At 54.0% G+C, this 17400-nt stretch overlaps 1 protein-coding gene across 1 annotated transcript in view; it reads right to left on the bottom strand.

Moving 5' to 3' along the window:
• The window catches only part of LOC144951274 (voltage-dependent P/Q-type calcium channel subunit alpha-1A-like), a 131710-nt gene that overhangs the window by 27705 nt on the left and 86605 nt on the right, over positions 1-17400 (bottom strand). Inside the window, 3 exon segments of the mRNA XM_078881442.1 lie at positions 4689-4796; positions 5440-5545; positions 15274-15370. Of these exon segments, the coding sequence (XP_078737568.1) occupies positions 4689-4796; positions 5440-5545; positions 15274-15370 (311 nt within the window).

Here is a 17400-nt window from a genome sequence, read left to right as displayed (position 1 = left end):
CATTGCCCTCTTCCTTCTTCTTCTTCTTCGTTGGGGGGGGGGGGCGCGTTGTCCGACGTTTCACGCCAGCTCGCCAGGAAGCCTCTTTCAGGACCGACACGTTTTGTTGACGGGTTGCTACACCGACGCGCGTGACGATTATCCTGAACCGGCCCTGCGCCTTCCCCTAGGTCGACTCGGCCTCAAACGAGCACCTGGTGCGGTGGCGTGTAAATACATCGCCAACTGGGGGAGACAAAGGCGGCCGGGCGCGGTGCCGGCCACCTCGTGCGTCGCATCCCCGGCCTGCGTAGGTGCTACTCGCTGACGGCACTTTCCCCAAGGGTCTGTGAAAGCTATAGGTGGGAGGGGGATCTTTGTCTTTGGTACGTTGTGGCGGCTTGGAGAGGCCTTTATCCAGCAGTGGATCGACACAACTTAGCCTGGGCTGCGTTGGGTTCCGCTGTGCGTGTGCACTGCAGTGTGAGTGTGCACTGCAGTGTGAGTGTACACTGCAGTGTGCGTGTGCACTGCAGGGCAGCGCGAGTGATGGACGTGGTGGGGCTTTTCCTTTTATCGTTTAAGCAGATCTGTCGGGATCTTCATTTAAACCAGATGACAGCCGATTGAGAGCAGAAGTCTCGCACGTCGGACGAGAGACCGGCGGATAAACAGACTCCTCGTAGACTGACGCAGAGACCCACAGACCAACAATGGAGACACAAACCCAAGCACAGAGACCCATAGACTTACATAGAGACCCATAGACTTACACAGTACCCAACAGACTCACACACAGAGACCCAAAGACTAGCAGAGACACAGACCGGAGTGTAGAGACCCACAGACTAACACAGAGACATTTAGACTCACACAGAGACCTATAGACTAACACAGATCCATAGACTAGCATAGTCTATAGCAGAGGTGTGGACTCGAGTCATGTGACTTGGACTCGAGTCAGACTCGAGTCATGAATTTGATGACTTGCGACTCGACTTGGACTTGCATAACAATGACTTTGTCCCACCTATGAGATGTGGACTCGAGTCATGTGACTTGGACTCGAGTCAGACTCGAGTCATGAATTTGATGACTTGCGACTCGACTTGGACTTGCATAACAATGACTTTGTCCCACCTCTGGTCTATAGACCCATTCCTCTGCCCTTACGTGATAATTTATGTCATATGGGGAAGGCCCATTGCCAAGGCCACACACACACACGGTGGTACTGACGAATGTTGCTCAGCGTGTAGTTGTTGCCTGTGCAACGCCGCCAACGCAGCAGCGGCGGCGGCAGCGGCATCACAAAAAGTCCACGCAGAAAGGCACCCGAGTCGGGAATGGAACCCGGGACCCTTTCGGCCGAGAGCCGTGGGGAGAGCCATGGGGGAGAGCCGTGGGGAGAGGCGTGGTGGAGAGGCGTGGGGGAGAGCCGCGGGGAGACCGCCACGGGGAGACCGCCACGGGGAAACCGCCACGGGGAGACCGCCACGGGGAGACCGCCACGGGGAGACCGCCACGGGGAGACCGCCACGGGCGACTGCGTTGGGATGAGCCCAGTGGCAGCGCTCGAGTGTTCGTCTGCGTGGGGAGCGGAAGAGCTGCGAACCCGGCAGGCCCGAGTTCGATTCCCGCTCGTGGCCACCAGCAGCACAGATCACAGGAGAGCCCCTCCTGACGACCACCCCTGTCAACGACTCATCGCCTGATTAACCTTGTTTATTTTAATTTGATATGTTTATAATGTTCTTAGTATCTTTATGCCTCAATATCCATTGTTTACATAGTACGCTTTGTGGGTGATAAATGGTCACTTTTGATGCCACCGCAACAAATTAAGCCTTTAACGTGGACTTCCTGAACTCGCTTCACGACCAAATCACTGAGCGACGCTTTGGTGGCACCGATTACCGCCGTCGGTGAGAGGGGAGCGGGGGCTCTCGCGTGGGATCTCGACCGGTTCCGGCCCCCCCCCCCCCCCGTGCCGGCCTCAACAGGCGCCACTCACTCACGAGCACTTGCCCCGACGGCCTGCGAGCGCCGTGCGGGGGACCTTTGCGTGCGCTCGTCATTGGTGCGGAGAGCGGCGCGCGCCAGCCAGGGGGGGGCCACAACACCCAACGCAGCGGCACGAGCCACGGCCCCAAACCTCACCCACGTCCCTTTGGCATCGCGAGGAGGGTATTGTGGGGGGGCGCAACGATGCCAACCCCAGCTGCAATCGCTGATCAAATGCTCGCTTGCAACTTTCACTTGTTGTATCGACGTGTGTGTCTGTGTGTCTGTGTGTCTGTGTGTGTCTGTGTACCTGTGTGTGTGTCTGTGTGTGTCTGTGTGTGTCTGTGTGTGTGTCTGCGTATGTGTGTCTGTGTGTGTGTCTGCGTATGTGTGTCTGTGTGTGTGTCTGCGTGTCTGTGTGTGTCTGTGTGTATGTGTGTCTGTGTGTGTCTGTGTGTGTGCGTGTCTGTGTGTGTCTGTGTGTGTCTGTGTGTATGTGTGTCTGTGTGTGTCTGTGTGTGTGCGTGTCTGTGTGTGTCTGTGTGTGTGTCTGTGTGTCTGTGTGTGTCTGTGTGTGTATGTGTGTCTGTGTGTGTCTGTGTGTGTCTGTGTATCTGTGTGTCGTACGAATCTTGGAACTTCTTTCGCACCGCACGTCGCCAACGCACGCAAGCCCACACACAGCAGCAGTAGCAACAACAGCACCAGTAGCAGCAGTAGCAGCACCAGCACCAGTAGCAGCAGTAGCAGCACCAGCAGCAGCAGTAGCAGCACCAGCAGCAGCAGCAGTAGTAGCACCAGCAGCAGTAGCAGCACCAACACCAGTAGCAGCAGCAACAGCAGTAGCAACAGACCGTCCCACCACAACTAGGCAGGGCTCTCCTGGAGAATAAATTAATTAATTAGTCGGGTCAACCGCCTGGCTGGTCGCCTATGGTTTGCACCGCCGGAGCCCGGATTTGAACCCAGGCCTCTACAGCGGCGCCCGCTCAGGGTGTGACCCCCCCCCACCACCCGGGCCACTCGGCCATGACGACGCCTATCGCTGCCTCTCGGCCACTAATGGCTTAGGGAGACATCGGCCACTAATGGCTTAGGGAAACATCGGCCGCTGCACTAATTGCTGACACGCACGCCGGCGCGCATTAGCCACGCGCACATTCCCACAGCCCTTGCTTCACCAGCCCTGCACGGCTCGAACGGCGTGGGAGACAGCCGGTCCCGTGTGGCTGTGAGACTGTGAGACTGAGTGACTGAGTGACTGTGTGACTGTGAGACTGTGTGACTGAGTGACTGTGTGGCTGTGAGACTGTGTGACTGTGTGACTGAGTGCCTGTGTGGCTGTGAGACTGTGTGACTGTGTGACTGAGTGACTGAGTGACTGTGTGACTGTGTGACTGAGTGACTGTGTGACTGAGTGACTGAGTGACTGTGAGACTGTGTGACTGAGTGACTGTGTGGCTGTGAGACTGTGTGACTGTGTGACTGAGTGCCTGTGTGGCTGTGAGACTGTGAGACTGTGTGACTGAGTGCCTGTGTGGCTGTGAGACTGTGACTGTGTGACTGAGTGCCTGTGTGGCTGTGAGACTGTGTGACTGTGTGACTGTGAGACTGTGTGGCTGTGAGACTGTGAGACTGTGTGACTGAGTGACTGTGTGGCTGTGAGACTGTGACTGTGTGACTGTGAGACTGTGTGGCTGTGAGACTGTGTGACTGAGTGACTGAGTGACTGTGTGGCTGTGAGACTGTGACTATGTGACTGTGAGACTGTGTGACTGTGTGACTGAGTGCCTGTGTGGCTGTGAGACTGTGTGACAGCCAGTCCCGTGTGACTGTGGACTGACTCCCCGTGTGACTGTGGACTGACCCTGAAGCCTGTCATATTTGGACGTTGCGTGTCTCTCTCTCGCCCCTCCACGTGTAGAATGACCGTCACGCGTGTAGGATGACCGTCACGCGTGTAGGATGACCGTCACGCGTGTAGGATGACCGTCACGTGTGTAGAATGACCGTCACACGCGTGTAGAATGACCGTCGCGTGTCTAAGGCAGCGGTTTGGCTGCCGCTAAACATTTCCACCATGACGAGGAGGACGAGGAGGAGCCCCACCTCGTTGGGCCATCACTTGTGGCCAGGGTCCGCTTCCGCTTCCGGAAAGAAAAAACAGCTACACAGCCGCTCACTGGGGGCCTGACTCATGGTAAAAAAGATAGTTATTTAAAGTAATAGATTACTTCTAAAAGTAATACATTACTTTTAAAATTAATATATTACTTTTAAAAGTAATACATTACTTTTAAAATATTTTTTTTTAAATCCGATTTTTTTTTAAAGATTAGTAAATGAAATAAAATGATTAAAACTATATATATTTTTCAAAATGTTAGATATATATTACTTTTAAAATTAACAAATTTTTATACTTATGAATAAAAGTCAGATTAACATGTTGCAGGCTTTCGCGACCAATATTAATCATAACAAAGGTGTGTGGGTGTTCGATGGCGTGGATTTAAATGTGGTAACGTCGCGTGATGAACCTCACTGGCTCTGTCGGGGGTGGTGGAGGGTTACGACACAACATTCACACTCTACGCGATCTAACCCAACAAAAACCTTAATTACGAATAAATAAAAGTGTTAACCAATATAGTAAATGCATTTTTTCAAGAAATAAATGGGGGGGGGGGGGGGGGGTGCTCCACCTCTGTGCGGGGGCACCAGCAGGTCCAGCGTCTTGTGGGAGATGTTGGGCCAGATGGCCATCATCTCCCGGCGCAGCTCGCTGTCGCACTCGAACTTGTCCGCACCACCTGCGGGGGGGGGGCGAGAGAGAGAGGGGGGGGCGAGAGAGGGGGAGGGGGCGAGAGAGGGGAGGGGGCGAGAGAGGGGAGGGGGCGAGAGAGGGGAGGGGGCGAGAGAGGGGGGGGGGGCGAGAGAGGGGGGGGGGGCGAGAGAGGGGGAGGGGGCGAGAGAGGGGGAGGGGGCGAGAGAGGGGGAGGGGGCGAGAGAGGGGAGGGGGCGAGAGAGGGGGAGGGGGCGAGAGAGGGGGGGGGGCGAGAGAGGGGGGGGGCGAGAGAGGGGGAGGGGGCGAGAGAGGGGGAGGGGGCGAGAGAGGGGGAGGGGGCGAGAGAGGGGAGGGGGCGAGAGAGGGGGAGGGGGCGAGAGAGGGGAGGGGGCGAGAGAGGGGGAGGGGGCGAGAGAGGGGGAGGGGGCGAGAGAGGGGAGGGGGCGAGAGAGGGGGAGGGGGCGAGAGAGGGGAGGGGGCGAGAGAGGGGGAGGGGGCGAGAGTTTAGAGGTCAGCGGCAGGTTCCCCGCTCCGTCGCGCAGGTGTCTGTGTGTGTGTCTGTGTGTGTGTCTGTGTGTGTGTCTGTGTGTGTGTCTGTGTGTGTGTCTGTGTGTGTGTCTGTGTGTGTGTCTGTGTGTGTGTCTGTGTGTGTGTCTGTGTGTGCCCACCCTTGGCGATCTTGATGTCCAGGGCGGTGCGGATGAGCGCCATGAGCGTGGTGGTGAAGTGCACGGTGCGATCTTCCGCGATCGGCATGTCCATCCGCACCAGGCGCTAGCGGGGAGCACGCAGGCGCAACATCAACAATAGGAGCAGCAACAACACCAACAGCAGCAGCAGCAACAACATCAAACACGAGCAACAACTACGGCAGCAGCAACAACAACATCAACAACGACAGCAGCAGCAGCAACAACATCAAACACGAGCAACAACTACGGCAGCAACATCAACATCAACTACAGCAGCAGCAGCAACATCAACAACTACAGCAGCATCAACATCAACAGCAGCAGCAGCAGCAACAACATCAACAACTACAGCAGCTGCAACATCAACATCAACAACTACAGCAGCAGCATCAACAACATCAAACACGAGCAACAACTACGGCAGCAACAACAACATCAACAACGACAGCAGCAGCAACATCAACAACTACAGCAGCAGCAACATCAACAGCAGCAGCAGCAACAACATCAACAACTACAGCAGCTGCAACATCAACAGCAACAACTACAGCAGCAGCAACATCAACATCAACAACTACAGCAGCAGCAACATCAACAGCAGCAGCAGCAACAACATCAACAACTACAGCAACATCAACAACTACAGCAGCAGCAACATCAACAGCAGCAGCAGCAACAACATCAACAACTACAGCAGCTGCAGCAACAACATCAACAACTACAGCAGCAGCAACATCAACAGCAGCAGCAGCAGCAACATCAAACACGAGCAACAACTATGGCAGCAACAACAATATCAACAACTACAGCAGCAACAACTACAGCAGTAACAAAATGAACTACAGCAATAACAACAACAGGAGCCACATCAACAGCAATTCAACAACACGAACAACTACGGCAACAACTACGGCAACAACAATATCAACCGCAGCAGCAACAACAGGAGCCACAACAACAACTACAGCAGCAACAACGATATCAACAGCAACATCTACAGCAAAATACAACAGCCGCGACAACATCAACAAGTGTCAACATCAGCAACAACAATACCATGCAGACGCGGGAGCAGCAGCAAACATTCATGTCAACATCACCGATGACGAAGCATCAACAACATCAACATCGACATGATATCACAGTGACAATGACAACACCATCATACCATGGCTACAACATGACAATGCAACAGCAGCAGCCAGACTGACCATGTCACAACCCCAACAGCCAAGACGTCAACAATAACACAACAGACACACCAACACACTATGTCAACAATAACAGCACGACAATACAAGAACACGGCAATCGAACAACGAGAACACAACCTACGGCAAGACGCACAGATGGCATGCGATTGGTCTGGGTGAGATCACCGCGTGGGTAACGATGCCCATTGTTTTACGATGGACCTCCACCACCCAGCGGCAGACAGATCAACAATTCGCGTATCGCAGGAGATTGCATCCTGCATCAGCATCATCATCAGCAGCATCATCAGCACCAGCAGCCTTTGCTGATTCCGGCATCATCATCAGCAGCTGCTGCTGCTGATGATGTCTTCTGTGTGTTTTGTATTGCCCCCCCCCCACACACTCCGATTAGCACGGTGGGCTACGCACGGCGCGATAGTAGAGTCAGCATTGTTAATTACAGACTCTGTTAGTCTAATTATAAGTAGACGTAGTTAGTCTACTTATAAGTAGACGAAGCGAGCGCAGAAGCGATGTTGTTGAAGCGTGGCTGTGAGACGGCGCAGACCAACAGCGCCACCCACCACCCTTGCAGACTTGCAGCGTCCGACCAGGTCACGGATGGGGGGGGGGGTATCATTGTGGGGGACGTGGAGGGTGATGTGGTGGTGGTGGTGTAAGTGGAGGGTGATGTGGTGGTGGTGGTGTAAGTGGAGGGTGATGTGGTGGTGGTGGTGTAAGTGGCGGGTGATGTGGTGGTGGTGGTGTAAGTGGAGGGTGATGTGGTGGTGGTGGTGTAAGTGGAGGGTGATGTGGTGGTGGTGTAAGTGGTGAGTGATGTGGTGGTGGTGGTGTAAGTGGAGGGTGATGTGGTGGTGGTGGTGTAAGTGGAGGGTGATGTGGTGGTGGTGGTGTAAGTGGTGGGTGATGTGGTGGTGGTGGAGGGTGATGTGGTGGTGGTGGAGGGTGATGGTGGAGGGTGATGTGGTGGTGTAAGTGGAGGGTGATGTGGTGGTGGTGGGTGATGTGGTGGTGTAAGTGGAGGGTGATGGTGGAGGGTGATGTGGTGGTGTAAGTGGAGGGTGATGTGGTGGTGGGTGATGTGGTGGTGTAAGTGGAGGGTGATGGTGGAGGGTGATGTGGTGGTGTAAGTGGAGGGTGATGTGGTGGTGGTGGTGTAAGTAGAGGGTGATGTGGTGGTGGTGGTGGAGGGTGATGTGGTGGTGGAGGGTGATGGTGGAGGGTGATGTGGTGGTGGTGGTGTAAGTGGAGGGTGATGTGGTGGTGGTGGAGGGTGATGGTGGAGGGTGATGTGGTGGTGGAGGGTGATGTGGTGGTGGTGTAAGTGGAGGGTGATGTGGTGGTGGTGGAGGGTGATGGTGGAGGGTGATGTGGTGGTGGTGGTGGTGGTGGTGTAAGTGGAGGGTGATGTGGTGGTGGTGGTGGTGTAAGTGGAGGGTGATGTGGTGGTGGTGGTGTAAGTGGAGGGTGATGTGGTGGTGGTGTAAGTGGTGGGTGATGTGGTGGTGGTGGTGGTGTAAGTGGAGGGTGATGTGGTGGTGGTGGTGTAAGTGGAGGGTGATGTGGTGGTGGTGTAAGTGGTGGGTGATGTGGTGGTGGTGGAGGGTGATGTGGTGGTGGTGGAGGGTGATGGTGGAGGGTGATGTGGTGGTGTAAGTGGAGGGTGATGTGGTGGTGGTGGGTGATGTGGTGGTGTAAGTGGAGGGTGATGGTGGAGGGTGATGTGGTGGTGTAAGTGGAGGGTGATGTGGTGGTGGTGTAAGTAGAGGGTGATGTGGTGGTGGTGGTGGAGGGTGATGTGGTGGTGGAGGGTGATGGTGGAGGGTGATGTGGTGGTGGTGGTGTAAGTGGAGGGTGATGTGGTGGTGGAGGGTGATGGTTGAGGGTGATGTGGTAGTGGTGGTGTAAGTGGAGGGTGATGTGGTGGTGGAGGGTGATGGTGGAGGGTGATGTGGTGGTGGAGGGTGATGTGGTGGTGGTGTAAGTGGAGGGTGATGTGGTGGTGGTGGAGGGTGATGGTGGAGGGTGATGTGGTGGTGGAGGGTGATGTGGTGGTGGTGTAAGTGGAGGGTGATGTGGTGGTGGTGGAGGGTGATGGTGGAGGGTGATGTGGTGGTGGAGGGTGATGTGGTGGTGGTGTAAGTGGAGGGTGATGTGGTGGTGGTGGAGGGTGATGTGGTGGTGGAGGGTTATGTGGTGGTGGTGTAAGTGGAGGGTGATGTGGTGGTGGAGGGTGATGGTGGAGGGTGATGTGGTGGTGGAGGGTGATGTGGTGGTGTAAGTGGAGGGTGATGTGGTGGTGGTGGAGGGTGATGTGGTGGTGGAGGGTGATGTGGTGGTGGTGTAAGTGGAGGGTGATGTGGTGGTGGTGGAGGGTGATGGTGGAGGGTGATGTGGTGGTGGAGCGTGATGTGGTGGTGGTGTAAGTGGAGGGTGATGTGGTGGTGGTGGAGGGTGATGGTGGAGGGTGATGTGGTGGTGGTGTAAGTGGAGGGTGATGTGGTGGTGGTGGAGGGTGATGGTGGAGGGTAATGTGGTGGTAGAGGGTGATGTGGTGGTGGTGTAAGTGGAGGGTGATGTGGTGGTGGTGGAGGGTGATGTGGTGGTGGAGGGTGATGTGGTGGTGGTGTGAGTGGAGGGTGATGTGGTGGTGGTGGAGGGTGATGGTGGAGGGTGATGTGGTGGTGGAGGGTGATGTGGTGGTGGTGTAAGTGGAGGGTGATGTGGTGGTGGTGGAGGGTGATGGTGGAGGGTGATGTGGTGGTGGTGTAAGTGGAGGGTGATGTGGTGGTGGTGGAGGGTGATGGTGGAGGGTGATGTGGTGGTGGTGTAAGTGGAGGGTGATGTGGTGGTGGTGGAGGGTGATGGTGGAGGGTGATGTGATGGTGGAGGGTGATGTGGTGGTGGTGGTGTAAGTGGAGGGTGATGTGGTGGTGGAGGGTGATGGTTGAGGGTGATGTGGTAGTGGTGGTGTAAGTGGAGGGTGATGTGGTGGTGGAGGGTGATGGTGGAGGGTGATGTGGTGGTGGAGGGTGATGTGGTGGTGGTGTAAGTGGAGGGTGATGTGGTGGTGGTGGAGGGTGATGGTGGAGGGTGATGTGGTGGTGGAGGGTGATGTGGTGGTGGTGTAAGTGGAGGGTGATGTGGTGGTGGTGGAGGGTGATGGTGGAGGGTGATGTGGTGGTGGAGGGTGATGTGGTGGTGGTGTAAGTGGAGGGTGATGTGGTGGTGGTGGAGGGTGATGTGGTGGTGGAGGGTTATGTGGTGGTGGTGTAAGTGGAGGGTGATGTGGTGGTGGAGGGTGATGGTGGAGGGTGATGTGGTGGTGGAGGGTGATGTGGTGGTGTAAGTGGAGGGTGATGTGGTGGTGGTGGAGGGTGATGTGGTGGTGGAGGGTGATGTGATGGTGGTGTAAGTGGAGGGTGATGTGGTGGTGGTGGAGGGTGATGGTGGAGGGTGATGTGGTGGTGGAGCGTGATGTGGTGGTGGTGTAAGTGGAGGGTGATGTGGTGGTGGTGGAGGGTGATGGTGGAGGGTGATGTGGTGGTGGTGTAAGTGGAGGGTGATGTGGTGGTGGTGGAGGGTGATGGTGGAGGGTAATGTGGTGGTAGAGGGTGATGTGGTGGTGGTGTAAGTGGAGGGTGATGTGGTGGTGGTGGAGGGTGATGTGGTGGTGGAGGGTGATGTGGTGGTGGTGTGAGTGGAGGGTGATGTGGTGGTGGTGGAGGGTGATGGTGGAGGGTGATGTGGTGGTGGAGGGTGATGTGGTGGTGGTGTAAGTGGAGGGTGATGTGGTGGTGGTGGAGGGTGATGGTGGAGGGTGATGTGGTGGTGGTGTAAGTGGAGGGTGATGTGGTGGTGGTGGAGGGTGATGGTGGAGGGTGATGTGGTGGTGGTGTAAGTGGAGGGTGATGTGGTGGTGGTGGAGGGTGATGGTGGAGGGTGATGTGGTGGTGGAGGGTGATGTGGTGGTGTAAGTGGAGGGTGATGTGGTGGTGGTGGAGGGTGATGGTGGAGGGTGATGTGGTGGTGGTGTAAGTGGAGGGTGATGGTGGAGGGTGATGTGGTGGTGGAGGGTGATGTGGTGGTGGTGTAAGTGGAGGGTGATGTGGTGGTGGTGGAGGGTGATGGTGGAGGGTGATGTGGTGGTGGTGATGTGGTGGTGGTGGAGGGTGATGGTGGAGGGTGATGTGGTGGTGGTGGAGGGTGATGTGGTGGTGGTGTAAGTGGAGGGTTCCTTACAGACCTTGTATGCCACCCGTACGGGACATTTTTTCCCGAGTCCCAGCGGTGGTGACATGTGCTTGAGCAGCTCGTACATTTTCGTGTACGTTATGCGTCCTCTGCGCAAACCATCATCGCGTTCCAAAAATATATATAAAAATAATGTAGAAGCAAACATAATCATAGTGATAGAATAATCATAGTGATAGAATAATAGTGATATAATAACAGAATAATAATAGAATAATAATAGAATAATAATTGGCGGCGACGGTGATTAGAATCCAATCGACCGGGCGGGTTTTTTGTAAACGGAAATAAAATCGTGTAACGCAACGATGGTGGTGGGGTGGTGGGGGTAGCGTCGATTTTGACAAATGTACGATTTGTATTTGTAATTAAATTGATCAATTGAAGAGAGGATTCATGGACGTGGCGATATTCTCGGCGATTGCAACGAAATAATGTGGAAATAAAAAATAAATAAGACCATGGGACAAGATAGCGAATTACATTTTGTTTTAGTTTTATCGGTTATATATATGAGATTGAGGGGTAATGAGTTGAGTCAAAGTCACGGTTTTACGGTAACAAAGTTAGTCAGATTGTAAAAATAAAGAAAACACGATCCGCTTGACCGAATTCATTGTAACGGTAACGATTATTTGAAATCGCGGAATATATGATAGTCGTAATAACATGTTACAATTGTTTTTTTTATTGGGGTGGATTGTTTATAAATCATTAAATAGCATTGTGGAAAAACGATAGCGGCCAACAGGTAACAAAAGATCGGTGTCATTTAAAATATCGAAATGATAACGACATGGACAGGATCGTACCAGGAGTGGTTGGCAAGAAAAGGGGTGGAATGTTTTTGGGAGTTTTCTCCGATTGTGCGATGGAAGAAGAGGGGAGAGACGAGACCAGAGAGACAGAGACGTGGTGGGGAGGAGAGAGAGACAGAGAGACAGAGAGAGAGACATAGAGAGACAGAGAGAGACATACAGAGAGAGACAGAGAAAGACAGAGGGAGAGAGAAACCCATGGACCTTACAACAACAACAAAATGTGTAACAATATAAACAATGTAACAAAACGATAATGGTCACGGCGTCTAAACAAGAAATAAAAAAACGGAAGCACAATGAACATAACATAATAAAATAACGTAATAAAAGATGAATTTAATGAGACGGACGTAATAAGTCAGGAACATAACGAGACACGAGTGGGAGAGAAGAGGGCACACAGCATGTTAGCGACACGCGGCGGCACTTTGACAAAAGGCGAAGGCGCAGCACAGCAATTGATCTCTATGTGCTTGGCCTACTCCTCCACGCCGAGAGAGACAGTCTTGGAAGAGGCGGGAGGAGTACCCGCCACACTCTACCCCACCGCCACATGCGCCTTGCCCATCGCGGACAGGCTGACTGACATTCTGACCGATAGACTTTCTCACCGACTGACTTTCTCACTGACTGACATTCTGACCGATAGACTTTCACACTGACTGACATTCTGACCGATAGACTTTCTCACTGACTGACATTCTGACCGATTGACTTTCTCACTGACTGACTTTCTCACTGACTGACATTCTTACCGATAGACTTTCACACTGACTGACATTCTGACCGATAGACTTTCTCACTGACTGACTTTCACACTGACTGACTTTCACACTGACTGACATTCTGGCCGATAGACTTTCTCACTGACTGACATTCTGACCGATTGACTTTCTCACTGACTGACTTTCTCACTGACTGACATTCTGACCGATAGACTTTCTCACTGACTGACTTTCTCACTGACTGACATTCTGGCCGATAGACTTTCTCACTGACTGACATTCTGACCGATTGACTTTCTCACTGACTGACATTCTGGCCGATAGACTTTCTCACTGACTGACTTTCTCACTGACTGACTTTCTCACTGACTGACATTCTGGCCGATAGACTTTCTCACTGACTGACTTTCTCACTGACTGACATTCTGACCGATTGACTTTCTCACTGACTGACTTTCTCACTGACTGACTTTCTCACTGACTGACATTCTGGCCGATAGACTTTCTCACTGACTGACATTCTGACCGATTGACTTTCACACTGACTGACTTTCTCACTGACTGACTTTCACACTGACTGACATTCTGGCCGATAGACTTTCTCACTGACTGACATTCTGACCGATTGACTTTCTCACTGACTGACTTTCTCACTGACTGACTTTCTCACTGACTGACAGACTGACCGATTGACTTTCACACTGACTGACTTTCTCACTGACTGACTTTCTCACTGACTGACTTTCTCACCGACTGACTTTCTCACTGACTGACATTCTGACCGATTGACTTTCACACTGACTGACTTTCTCACTGACTGACTTTCTCACTGACTGACATTCTGACCGATTGACTTTCACACTGACTGACTTTCTCACCGACTGACTTTCTCACTGACTGACTTTCTCACTGACTGACTTTCTCACCGACTGACTTTCTCACTGACTGACAGACTGAATGACTGACTTTCTCACATAGAGACCCACAGACTCACACAGTACACAGAGAGAGAGAGCCATAGTACTGGACTCAAATAGAGACCCAACGACTTCCAACGGAGTCCCGTAGACTTAGCAGCACTGCCCTCGTGTGTCAAACCGCGGGTCGCAGGGGTCATCTGACCATACTTCACCGCGCTGCTCATTGCGGGTTTGTGGATTACACGAAGCGCGGACGGGAGAGTGTCAGGCGACAGGATTTTGCGCGGCACTGCCCTCTGCTGACCATTGCATAGCACCGCAGGCCCTGAGGAATATAAAACTAGAAAGGAGATGCTATTTATTTCACAGGTTCAAGGCCCACCACTGAGTAATGTAGCTCTGTTGTCAGAAGCGAGCTGGCCATCGCAAGCGATAGCTCAACGTAGTGGCTCGCCACCATCGTCATCATCACGTGGACATTCATAGCGGCAGCCACATCCCTCTCAACACGTGGTGACGTTGATTCTGACAGTGGTGAGGGGAAAAACCGGAGGCCCCGGAGAAAAATACACGCGACCACGGGGAGAGAGAGACACGTAGACTCCAAATATACAGCAGCAGGCGTCAGGGTCAGGGGTCGGGATCGAACCCACGACCTCCTGCATACCAGGCGAGGTAGTTAACATCTCGTAAGTATAATAAAAAAATAATCAGTGAATGTAAAAAAATGGAAAAAACCGACGATGCCAGCGAGGGAGGGAGGGGGTGGGTAGGGCAGCAGGTTCAGCGGCGGTGGCGGGCAGAGAGGCTGGGACGGTGAGGAGGGAGACGGAATGGGAATGGTGCGGACTCGCTCGTGGGCCCTGCTCGAGCGCTTGTGCCGCTCCGCCATCACAGCCACCGCCGTCGTCACCACCATCAGCCACGCTCTCTCTGCTGCTAGATGAAGGCCTCCCCCCTTCCCATATCCGAGCTGTCCGCTGTCATCGCTCGCGGCCCTTGGCGACGATCCCTTGGGCGGAGGTTCGCGGCGTGAATGCGGTGGGCCGCCCTGGTTATCGCTGCGTCAAAGAGCCCCTGGTGGCGCCACCGTGCGTGGCGCTGGCCCGTGCTCCACATTCTGGCGGATGTGGAAGCCCATGCCGCAAGTTTCTCATTGTGGATTGACACCTTGCGACGATCAATCATCGCCCCCCCCCCCTCCACCTCCTGCCCAGACTATTACACAGGGACAGCTGCCACTGGGGGTGCCCCTAGGTGAGACGACACAGCAGCAATCACCGCCACCACCACCACGCCTCCCATGCTGCGAGACCACCGCAGGCTGCGTCTGTTGCTCCAGGAATTTAAAGCGCCCAGAGCACGTGGACTAATTATAATAATGAAAGTTACAATGATAGGTACGATAGGTATACTCAATATAACCTAAGCCAAACTACGGACCGTAGTTTGGCTTCAACGAAGAAGGAGGAGGAACAGCGACACGAACTCTCTCTGCTGAACCCCTTAGACGTGGCTGGAGGAAGTAGCAGCAGCTGCAGCTGCAGTAGCAGCAGCTGCAGCAGCAGTAGCAGCAGCAGCTGCAGCAGCAGTAGTAGCAGCAGCAGTAGCAGCTGCAGAAGCTACTGCTGCTGCTGCTGCAGGACCTCCACATTGGCATCGAGCTCCTGACCATCGCTGCTGCTAGCATCACGTGCAGGAACAGCACAGAATTGTGACGATGATCGTAACGCTGCTGATGACAACGCTGCTGATGACGCCCCTCATGATGCTGCTGCTGATGATGCTGACGGTGAAGGTGCAGCAGACACGGACGACGATGGCAGCTGGCCAGAGTAAGCCCCCCCCCCCCCACCCCTCTCGTAGTCTGCACCTTGTAGGCCACGCGCTGTGGACACCGCTTGCCCAGCCCCAGCGGAGGCGAGATCACCCTCAGCATGTAGTAGAGGTCCCAGAACTGGATACGCCCGCTAGCAGCCATCGTCCGCAGCGGTGAGGTGGGGTGGGTGGGGTCGGGGCAGCAGGCAATGGCAGGGGTGAGGGGTGAGAGGGGTGAGTGGGGTGAGGAGGTGTGACGGGGGCGAGGGGGGGTGAGGGAAAGAGGGGTGAGAGGGGTGAGGTGAGAGAGGGTGAGGGGAGAGAGGGTGAGGATGGCACGTAGTGGGGGGTTAGCGTCTGGAGGGGGTGGGGGGGAGGCATCGGAGCGCTGCTCCAGCGAGGTTCGACCGTTGCGACATCCCCAGCACTCCGGGACCCGGTCAGCGCCACTGCCGTGCCGCTGGCGGCGTCACCGGGGAGCGCCGCTCTGTGCCGGGGCCGTGCCGCGGTGCCAACGGCAGCGGCGGTAATCACCCCACACATCTGCTTCCTATCAAGGCGCCTCCCGAAAGTTTATATTTTCATCGATATTAACCGGAAAATAAACACATTGAACGTGTAATCTTGACTTTAAGCTGTCGTGACTGCAGGAATTCATACTCTTTGGGTCTTTCGGTCTTTCGGTAAAGTCACGTAGATAGAAAAATACTACAAAATCACGATGTCCTCAGGTGAAAAAATAAAAATACATAAAAAATATTTTCCCACCTGAGGACGATTGCTATTATTTTTCTATCTACGTGACTTTACCGAAAGACCCAAAGAGTAACATTGAACGGGTGTATTTTTCAAAGTGAATTAATCTAGTGCCCCCGCTGGCGTTGGGGTCGGGCGAAGGGATTTTTAACCATGCGGCGTCAGCGGCGTTCACCCGGGGAGCCGTGGGGCTTGCTGTGGCGCTGATGGCCGCTTAAAACCGGAGCAGCGCCTCTCGCAGGAAGGGGGGGGACGGGGGGGGGGGATGGCGGTAAACAAACAAAAAGATGGCAACAGCAACACAACAAGGCTTGGTGAAGTGTGGCGAGTGACGTTGCAAGCGGCAGGATTTGGGTCCGCGCCGGGAATGGATTCTATCATGAATAATAATTTACTAAAATGTCATCGTTTGAAAGTTTCATGTTAACTGTTTCACGGGGCCTTGTTTTTACCGTTTTCCTTCCGTCTCCCCATTTCACCCAGAGGAGTTGAGCACATCTTAGCGATGTGAAAAATGAGGAAGCGAATGTCGAGCGGTGATCGTGCTGCATCCGGGGTCGCGACGTCGTCGTGACGCGAAGAAGAATCCCTTCGGAAATCCCCCCTCCTGCTCCCACCTCCTCCTCCTCCCCCCTCCTCCTCCTCCCCCCTCCTCCTCCCCCCCTTCCTCCTCGTCATTAGAGAGCGACCCCGCAGAAGCGGATATTACAGAGCTACCACTGAGATGCCGACTTCTTCAAGTGACACTGGACATCCGTGAAAAGGAGCTCTCGTATCTCATTGGATGCCTCCCAGCATAAACAAATATTCAGATTCTGACCCTCTGGTTCACACAGAAGGGCCCACGGAAGCGGATATCACAGAGCTACCGCCGAGAGCCCCGACTTCGCCAAGTGATTTGTAGTCCACGGTAACATCTGGGCATCTGTGAGAAAGAGCTTTCTTGGGCATCGGATTCCTCCAGTACAAAGATTCAGATTGTGATCTGCTACAGATGAGGTTATACTGTCACCTATCTCTGTCTCTCTCTCTCGGCCTGGCTATTTATCCATCCATGGGTCTGTCTGTCTATCCATCCGCTTATACTATTGTTGATCTGTCGATCTGTTGAACTGTCCATCTCGTCTGACTGGCGTGCCTCTAACATCGGTCTGTACAGTAAATATGTGCGTGTGTCTGTCTCCTGCTGGGTCAGTCAGTCAGTCAGTCTCTTTGTGTGTCCAGCAGTGCGTCCGTCTCTCGCGTGTCTGCGATGTCCCGTTAGTGGGGGGCTCTGTGCGGTCCTCTGGGATGCGTCATTAGTGGGGGGCTCTGTGTGGTCCTCTGGGTTGTGCCATTAGTGGTTGGCTCTGTGCGGTCCTCTGGGATGTGTCATTAGTGGGGGGCTCTGTGCGGTCGTCTGGGATGTGTCATTAGTGGGGGGCTC

Source organism: Lampetra fluviatilis, chromosome 61 (assembly GCF_964198595.1).
Source record: "Lampetra fluviatilis chromosome 61, kcLamFluv1.1, whole genome shotgun sequence".
Taxonomy (NCBI): domain Eukaryota; kingdom Metazoa; phylum Chordata; class Hyperoartia; order Petromyzontiformes; family Petromyzontidae; genus Lampetra; species Lampetra fluviatilis.
This window is presented reverse-complemented; position numbering and strand designations above follow the sequence as displayed.